Genomic DNA, 9946 nt, shown 5'->3' on the forward strand with positions numbered 1-9946 from the left:
TGCATGCCCAACCTCCTCCCACCAGTCGCGTGCCCTGTCCTTCAGGAGATAGGAAGCAAATCGGACGTTTTCCCTCCCGGTACATCTATTGGTGCGAAAGGCGTTAGCGAAATCTTCCAACCACATGTTGCTAGCAATGGGGTCCCTAGCCCCATGGTAGTCTGGAGCCCCACAACCTCGGAACTCCCTGAATGTCATCGTGTGCGCCCCTATCATGGCCGCCATCTCAGTGCGGAATGCACCCAGTCTCTCATCCAAAATCTCCAAAATGCCCTCCTTGACTGTACGGAAGATCATAGGAGTCTGGTCAATGATGTTGCACGTGATCTTAGATGAGATGAACTCCCTCATATGTAGGGCTGTTAACCATTCGAATAAAACAGAATTATCCAATTTGACAATTTGAATTGGACTATTTGGTTCGGATATTCAGATTTTTGGATTGATTTTATATAAAACCGAATTATTATTTGGATTGGATTTGGTTTATAAAATAAGAACCGAATAGTCCAAAAAAATCGAATAAAAATTTATTATTTATCTATTTATAATATATATCTATAGTTATTTATTAATTTTGTAATTTATTTTTTCAAAAAAGGTTCAAAATGTTTCACCCGATAGAAAAAACATTAATATGCATTTTCTCTCAAAAGTTTTGTATCTATAAAATATTTAACTATAATATATCTTCTTATTAGTTGTTTATAAATTTCAAATCACAACAAAATTATCTGTTTTTGTTTCTTGTATATAGTTGGGTAATATTATAATTATATGTTGTTTTAAAATGTTTGGATTTTTGAAAACTGAATTATAAAAACCGATCCAACTGAATTGTAATTGGATAGGATCAGATCAGATTTGAATTTAGTTTGGACAATTCGGATCCATGTTTTGAAAACCGAAATCAATTTGGATTTACTTGATTGGATTGGATCAAACCAATCCATCCAAATGAACACCCCTACTCATATGGTCATCGTCTCATCAAGTTGCCCAGCTCCAGATCCCGAGCATGATCCCTCGCCTTCGCCAGAGCTGCCAACTGGCCTAGTGCGTAGTGTCACCATACTGAAAATACACCATAAGAATCATTAGAATACTCATCATAACTCGAGGGATCATACATGCTACAAGTTCCCTGGTTTCATCTCAGCCCTCATTGACTCGAGTACGGATCCTCTGCTTTCAGTAGTACGGGCCCATACTACCTTCCACATCTATCCGTACTTTCCTCAAGAATTGCCTTGAATCCACCAAGTCCCTTTCACTACCACTGCTCTGAATGCTAATCTCATCCTAGGCTTGCCCTAGGGAAATCTTCGTTATCAGTTGCATAAGAAGTCCATGCTACCTTCCCCTAACTAGCTCTCGAATACCATTACATATTACTAAGACCAAATAATTCTTCAAATGAGAGGTCTCTCCTTACAATGGTTGGACTCAAACAAGAGTTGTGCAATAAGGCTAAACCTAGCCTTCTGAAATTATTTAGTCCTCGTAATATGTAACTTAGCGTATTCGTTTACTAGTTAGTTAAAGATATCTAGGACTCCTAAAATCACAAAGCAAGCAACATTTGAGCATTGAGCAACCATAATCAAGCATATCCTATTCAGGACATCATATCACTGACTAATCAGTACTAGCATGTAGTTCAATAAGCTCATACAGTAGGCATACAAGGCACCTTTTCTAGATCCTTAGCCCTAATCTACCATGCAGTTCACATATTCACAATTGACAATTCATATCATACCATAAACGTGTATGGGTAATTTAGGAGAACTTATTTAAGCTCGGCTGATTGTATGCACCACACCCTTTTCTCTTTTCAAAATGCTTTTTATAAAAATGGTTTTCTTTTGAAACTTTTCATACCAAGTCCTCAGTTTGAGTTTAGACACACCGGGAGTGTGCCTGAATCCCTCAAACCAAGGCTTTGATACCAACTTAACACATCCCAAAAATCATGACCAAAAATTTTCATTTTTAAATCATAAATAAGACCATAGTTATCAAAATCATCTCATCGAAAAATAAGTAATAGCATCTCATATCAAAACATCTGTCAAATATGTTAGAGTAAACATCTTAGGCTAAACATCATGGTGTGTGCAATGCAGTCATCCCGAGGTCTTCCCTTTACTACCGAAAGTACCTGAATCCAAAACTGTAAACTGTAAGCATGAAGCTTAGTGAATTTCCCCCAAACTACCACATACCATATACATAATCATGCTACTAGGAGGTACGGGCCCCACCCACACTCGGTTAAATAGGATATATGGGCCTCGCCCACACTCCGCTAACTATGAGATACAGGCCTCTCCCACACTGAACAATCTATAAGATACGAACCTCGCCCACACTAAGCTATCTATGAGATACGGGCCTCGCCCACACTCAACTAATAATAAGATACATGCCTCTCCCACACTCAACTAATAATGAGATACGTGCCTTGCACACACTCAACTAACTAAGCACACATACAAGTATGACACAAACAACAACTATAACCAAAATCTGCCAATCCATTCCATATTCATACTCAAGCAATGTTAAGATACGAGCCCTACCCACACTTAGCTACTAATTAGCACACATAACATATATGGGTCAGAATTGGTGCCTTCAACCCGTTCAATCCAAAAGGAAACTCACCTTAAGTAGTTGAAATGTCTCTATCCCAGAATCAGCTCTACACGCTCCTCGAATCAAAACAACCCCTTAGATACCATTCTTACTCATACCCCTTTAGGGTCAACTATGGTCAAAGTCAAGTCAATGTCAACGCTCTAAGTTGACTCAACTTGTCGAGTTTACCATTCAACTTGTCGAGTTACCATAAATCACAGTATCGTGAAATTGCGATCTAACTCGTTGAGTTTTACTCCAACTCACTGAGTTCCTACTTCTCAACCAGGAGTTTCGCAGTTTAACTTGTAGAGTTCCCTTATGGACTCGTCGAGTTTCTTCAACAGAATCGGGAACATTCCAAACCAAGTCGCCGAGTTCCCTTATGGACTCATCAAGTTTATCAGTCTGTCAACCCTTCTAATTGCATTAAACCCTTATTCTTCAAATCCAAGTCTCATATTCCAGATCTAGACTGAAAATGCCCCTAGAAGGGTAAAGTTTCCAACTTTACCCATCAATACCCTTCCTAATGAGATTAAGCTCAAACCCTAACCCAAAAGGCCAAAGTCTTCATCCAAAGACCACCAAACTACAAGATAGACCATGAGGTTATAGATCTGGACTCTAGGGACTAAATAATCACGTAAAGTCTTAAACTTTATCCACATGCATGGCCCTAGAAGCTTCAAAAGACCAACATGATGGTCTAAAGGTTGCATGGGACTTCCATAGCCATAAAGTTGGCACCTTTATGCCATGAAAACCCCTTAAGGCCCTAGATCTGAAGTGCTCTCTACTTAGGACGTCCCAATCCCAAGAATCATATCATTCGGACCAAAATAAGCAAGGAACTTCAAAAATGGAGATCTAAATGACCATAAAGCAAGGTTTAAGCTTTATACCAGCAAAATGTCGTGGTTGAAGCAAGGGTTATGGATCTACAAACTCCTTCTTAGGTCTCTAAGCTCTTCCTTCTTCCAATAGCTTCAAATACACACCAAAACACTCAAAAATAGCTCACAAACACTCAAATGGCTTTAGGGTTTTCAAGATTTAATGTTTGGGACTTGGAGGCTGGAAATAAGGCCAACATGAAAGGTTTAAGACGTTTAAATAAGGTGCAAACCCCGGAAATTAGGGTTTCATCCCTGTCGGCCTACGCGTCGAGTTGAGGCCTCCCAACTCATCGAGTAGGTTACTTAAATTACGCGGACCTTATGATCTTTACTCGATGAGTTTGGGGCTCCCAACTCGTCGAGTTGCTCTATAAAATGGAATAAATGTAAGTTAAATACGTACTAGGAACTAGGCGTTATGAATACCTCTTATTCTAGAGGTTGGATGCCTACAACTTAGTTGTTGTCATATCCATTTTTGTTTTCATTTTAGCATTGTTCTTTTCTCCATTTGCATCCAAACATTCCTAGATTTAACCAATTAGTGTTTATGGATAAAATAAGTCTTAATATCAATATTTGAATTAAACTCATTTATATCTCAAAATTGACTTAATGATTTAAGCACTTAATGTCAGTAGAGTTCATTTCAAGGCAAACTCAAATGACATCAACTAACAACTATTATGTCTTAAGCTTTTAATGACTTAATGCAAGTCTATAAATTACTTTCATATATTCATAGGATCATGACTTGTTCATCGTCTATTCAAATCATAAATCATGATGTTTTAGGGACTTGGCAACTAAGCTCCGTCATCCGCTTATCCTCTCAAATGATCCCCTAGTTAACCTAGAAGCTTGGTCAACACTCTTATGATTCAAACTAACCCTTTCTATATAAAATTCTTCTCACTTTAGTCCTTAAGTCAAGTTGAGACTAATTGTCACAATTTTGGATAATTGACGTTTTAGCCCTTACTTATTTATTTTTAGATTAATGTCCAAATTATCAAAATTCATAATTATTCTTTATATTTCTAACTAATTACTCATTTAATAATTATAAAATTATTTTATATATTTATTTATTTCATCTATTTACCCTCTTTTATTTTTATTAATTAATTATGTTATTAGTATTATAATTTTATTTAACTAAATAACCTAAATTATTTAGGCCCCAAATTAGGATGTTACACATACCAAACCCTACATTTTACCGATAAAGCATAATGTTGATCAAGGAAAAGGCAGGCTTTTAATAAAGATGTGCAGTTCAGACGTCAGAGTTTGAATTCAGGACAATATATACTCCAACATTAGCCAAAATAATACTTTACCCCTGAAACACTAATCGGCTTTGAAATTAATAACTTTTCACACTTCAATCGGATGCAAATACGTACAGTTTACATAGCACAAATATTTAATGAGACAAATTACATCAATCTATCAATTAACTAAAGCTTGCATATAAAAGTTGGTTCCAAGTATCAGGTAGCCCGGGTACACACCAGTGACTACAATCTGTGCCTGAGCCACCACCATAAGATGAGGGATGTGCATCTTTTCTCAATTGGGATAAGGTTGTGATATCAAGCAAGTAAACTGGTTTCTTTACACTCCCAAGAACTTTGTTCAAAACACCTTGAGCTTCAGGTAATCCAGCTGGATATGTTGATCCTTGTAGTGGTTGTAGTTCTCCACGACAATTCTTTGATGATGATCCCCACTCTCTTCCCCTGATTTTGAAAAGAAAATTAAAAATAAATAGACTATCGTTTCTAAAAGACACACATTTTCACATATTCCTTTCCTGATGCTACAAGTTATAAACTTTTTAAGAATATTCTGGCTTATTGTTGGGTGAAGCACTTACTGGTAATGTGAAGGAGAGATCCCTTGAAAGAATACTTTGGTTTTTGATGGATTGACATTGAGATCAACCCATCTTCCCCATGTTGTCATGCCCTTATAATATGCCTCTAGTCGATCCATATCTTTTGATACTTTTGATCCGGATTGCACATAATCCCATCTGTCCAAATAGCACATAACATTAACATGCGAGATCATCATACTATTAGTATTATATATATAAATGTTATTAATGCGATTCATACGGTTGTATGTGTCCCTTGTGTGTCCACCAATGCCATGAATTGAAAATTAGCACATCCATTCCTTTCCATGCATCACCACCTTGAATAGAATCCAATTTGAGTACACGCCCAATGCTTTCTTTTACAATATCGACCAAATATGTAGAGCGATATAAATATATTGTTACTCCATAACCCTGCAGATTTATTCATTAATTGTTAAACACATGAAACACTTCAGAATTTCTTCATTTTCATCTATATTGTACGGGGTAGTAGTAGTAGCTAGTATTAAATTTGAGATTCATAGATGAAATTCGACCTCAATATCTCTAGATTATTATGAAATTATATCAATTTTTTGTTACAAAAAAGAAACGTGACGCCACATGTCTTTTTAACCACAAAAAATAAAAACAACCAAAACAAAGGTTGCTATTTCCAACATAAAAGGGTTGAGAAGGAGAAACACTTTTTTGCAATCATTTAGTAACTACTTTCCAGAATGAGAACGCACTTGTGAACCTTGTTGTCTGTTTTCTTTTGTCTTCATCATATACCTTATCTTTTAAAAATACTTGTTTAAATATTTGTATATATGAAAAGACTATGAATTGATATTTTAAGTAAATCTATGGATGTAAAGATTGTGCTTGCTAGTCTCACTACTGAATATGTTAGGTGTATTTTATGTATTTAATATGCCATTTCTAAAGCATTTTCGTATTCATCTCCTTTATGCTTGTGTCCTTTCTTAGCTGACCTTTTCTGCCGACAACTTGGTAATAGAAACAAAGACATGGCAGTAGGTAGAAGGTCTAGCTATCAAAGACTTACATCCACAGAAATTAACAAACATGTTTGCTCGGCTATTTCATATTCTAGCTTCTCAATCAGGACAATATTAATGTGGATGTACTTATCTGAGTATAATACATATTTATTTACATGGCAAGAAAATAATATATAATGAATTTTTTTAAATCAGGAAAAATAATCTGCAAAGAGATATGTAAAATAAATGACTGAATAGTGACAAAACGTTTTACTCTAGCTACTGTTGTATTTCGTAATCTGGAGTCGACTAATCATGTCATATGCATATCAATTATTCAATTTAAATTTTGCTGTCATCTAACACTGGCTTATATAACCACAACTGACACAAGAAGATGGTTCTTTTTACAGTTTTTATAGTTCCAGTTTCCGACATTAAATCAATAGATGGTGGTAAAAAAACTCCTTTTGGGAGTTTTTATTACTTGGTTTTTTATGAATTGGTGTAATCAATCAACTTTAATACGTATGTATCGTTACTTAATTTATGATGTTGAGTTTTTTTTTTTTTTTTTTTTTTTTTTTTTTTTTTTTTTTTTTTTTTTTAAATATAAATATATGTTGTTAATAATATTTTTTTTAAGAATAGTTAATTATTCAAATTTGGCGGCATTTCTAAAAAAAAGGGGCCACGTACATATTAAAACGTCCGTATAGTTGCAAATATGATGTACGTGCTTGAAAAAAATTATATATTTTATGTATTTCTAACCCATTAATATTTATTTTGACATATAAAAAAATATGATATATTTTGTTTTCAAAGTTAGTATGCTACATACGCTATATAAACAAAATGGTTTTGAGTATTAAAAATGGAAATTTGATATACTAATTTATTGAATTTCAAGTACAATCTAGGAGATCTAATATTAATTTATCATTACAAATGAACTAATTAAAACTTATATTATTTATTTATTTATTTATTAGTTATGTTTTCATTATTATTTTGACTATATAATGTACCTATTATTTTGTTTTATAAATTATTATTTTTTTCAAAAAGTCATTTTTTGAATCATAATTTAGAAAATTTTAGTTTTATAAACTAGGAAATTTTGAATTATAATGTTTCCGGTCAGTTTTTCATGTTACAAACAAAAAATTCTTATGTGTTATAAACTAGCTAGGAAATATTGCCAACCAATTATTTGAGTTAACGCAAGTTTAATCACAATGACTAATTAAAAAGAAAAAATGGATATTAATGATTTAATTAAAAGAAAATAAATATGTTGCATCATAAAATGAATTTAAATAATATGAATAAATATTTTAATAAATACAAAAAGAAAAATACTAATTATATAAACTAATTTAAAAAAGAGCTCAAAAAAAAAACTTAATCATTATCAAGTTGACAAGAAAGAAGTGACATTGAGGTTTATTTAATAAAATTGAGGGTTTATAACTTTGATACATCGTCTTCATAGTACAATATGTGAATTGACTAGAGGGCAATATATAAGGGCTTACCTGAAAAGTAAGGGATGTAATTGAGTCTTTGTGCAGAAAAGAATACTTGGATTTGGGCGCAGATCCATGAAGCAAACAAGCCATGGACTCCCACATATTTTCACTCAATGAGTCACCAACAAACATCACCTTCTTCCCTCTCCATTTGTTCAACAAATCCAACCCATTGAACCTATATAAATTTCACATGTATTAGAAATTCACACCCCATGAATTTCAAGTGTTGCCATTATTGCGTAGGTAATAGAAATAATAATAATAACTAGACATGGAAAAAAAATTCTTATCCTCTATTGTATATTGGTCAGAAAAATACATTTACTTTGGAATTTATATATTTGCATGATACCAAACACTAGAATCCTAATCAAACAAAAAAGGAAAGTAATTTATTTAATTGACCAATAATATACTTCAGTTACAAAGTAACCATCAATCATATGTGAAAATATATATTATAAGAACGAATAAACGATCATGTTGACAGGAGATTAATAGCGTCAATTTATTAAAGGTGTATAAGTTAATTAAACTAAAAGTGAGAATCATATCATTTCATCATTAAAGAATCAACATTGGTCCAATGATTCCGTATTTTTTATTATATATATTAGCATAAAGTATTTTTGTTTTTCTAATCAAGCACTAAACATGATTATTTACCCATGTTAAAACATTTCAGTTTTCATAAGGGTGAAGTAATTAAGTTCCACATCTTTGTACTTTGTAGTGAACTCATTTACAGCACTACGAAGAAATTAAACCGAACTGTTTCCATATGGAAACTTGACATAGACAGGCATGGAATTTAATTCTGTATGCTGAATTGTTCCTTTGCACGACATAAATGATTCCAGTCACACCCCTTCTCTTTAAAAGACTACAACGACATTTTTTTTTTCAGAAAGATCCCAAATACCATAAATTTCTACATTAGCTACTTTATCTAGCCAATAGGAGAGAAGGAGAGAGGTGGAGGATATATGTACCTGGGCAGTTTACAGGAGTCTGGTTGCCAAGCATACTTGAGATACTGGGTGTCTGAGCGACCATGTTTAAGACAATCGAACTCAGAGTCAATGAAGGGACAGCTTGAAGCTGCATAGAGTGGGTATGAATTATCAACTACCCATTTTCCTCTGAAGATATCACACCCCAATAACTCTCTCCCCCTTAATGTAGTACTACTGGTATTATAGGATGACGACAAAGATACTTGTGTTTTAGCCAACGTTACAACAAGAAAAAGCTGCAATTGTAGAAGAAAGATTGCACAAGTCAACAAAAGGCGCCTCCTATGGTAACCAAAATCCATATCTTTATTGGATTTTGGTGAAGAGAGCGCACTGGAGAACTATGCTCAATCAATAATTATGTGCGAAAGGCTGTCTTCTGTGTCCCTTGGTCTCTCATGCCTTTACCCCATTCATCATTGTATATATAGAGAACATACATCCGCATGCACATATATGTGTATGTAGAGAGAGAATTTTCATTACTACACGTATATATTAAGTAATATTACAGCTTAGCCCAAACTTGTTGTTTCTTTCAATATGTAAATATCAATCATAACATAACTTTATTTGCAGTTGAGTTAATTTTTAAAATTGCAACACAGGTTACTGTTTCAAAATTTTCGGAAAGTGATGTATATTGTACATGGAAAATGGCAGATTGAAAGGGATGTATGGGAAGGTTGAGAATTGAATTGTCATATGAAATGAAAATATTGAAAATATTGTCATATGGCAGATTGAAGTTCAACTTAACTTTTTTTTGGAGCTACAGGAAATGAAAATATAGTTTATATACAAGAGAAGAAAGTCGTTGGAGAGAAATATATGTTTTTATTGAAAAAAAACTACAAACGGAAAAAAAATATATAAAAAATTATTAAACTAAAATATATTAAGAAAGTATGAAATGTACAAACCCAAAATCCTACAACCTATTGAGTACACTATTTTCTCTTATTCCTTG

At 33.5% G+C, this 9946-nt stretch overlaps 1 protein-coding gene across 1 annotated transcript; it reads right to left on the bottom strand.

Annotated features, from left to right (window-relative positions):
- Nucleotides 1–4904: 4904 nt before the first annotated feature.
- On the bottom strand, nucleotides 4905–9503 carry LOC145061194 (protein trichome birefringence-like 38). The gene is made up of 5 exons (XM_079008601.1): nucleotides 8953–9503; nucleotides 7964–8135; nucleotides 5669–5844; nucleotides 5425–5583; nucleotides 4905–5287 (listed from the first exon to the last, which is right to left on the bottom strand). Exons 1-5 carry the CDS (start codon nucleotides 9276–9278, stop codon nucleotides 5002–5004), a joined length of 1119 nt encoding a protein of 372 aa, XP_078864727.1. The 5' UTR covers nucleotides 9279–9503; the 3' UTR covers nucleotides 4905–5001.
- Between the last annotated feature and the right edge of the window lie 443 nt (nucleotides 9504–9946).

Source organism: Lactuca serriola, chromosome 7 (assembly GCF_051521515.1).
Source record: "Lactuca serriola cultivar US96UC23 chromosome 7, Lser_US96UC23_V15, whole genome shotgun sequence".
Lineage (NCBI taxonomy): Eukaryota > Viridiplantae > Streptophyta > Magnoliopsida > Asterales > Asteraceae > Lactuca > Lactuca serriola.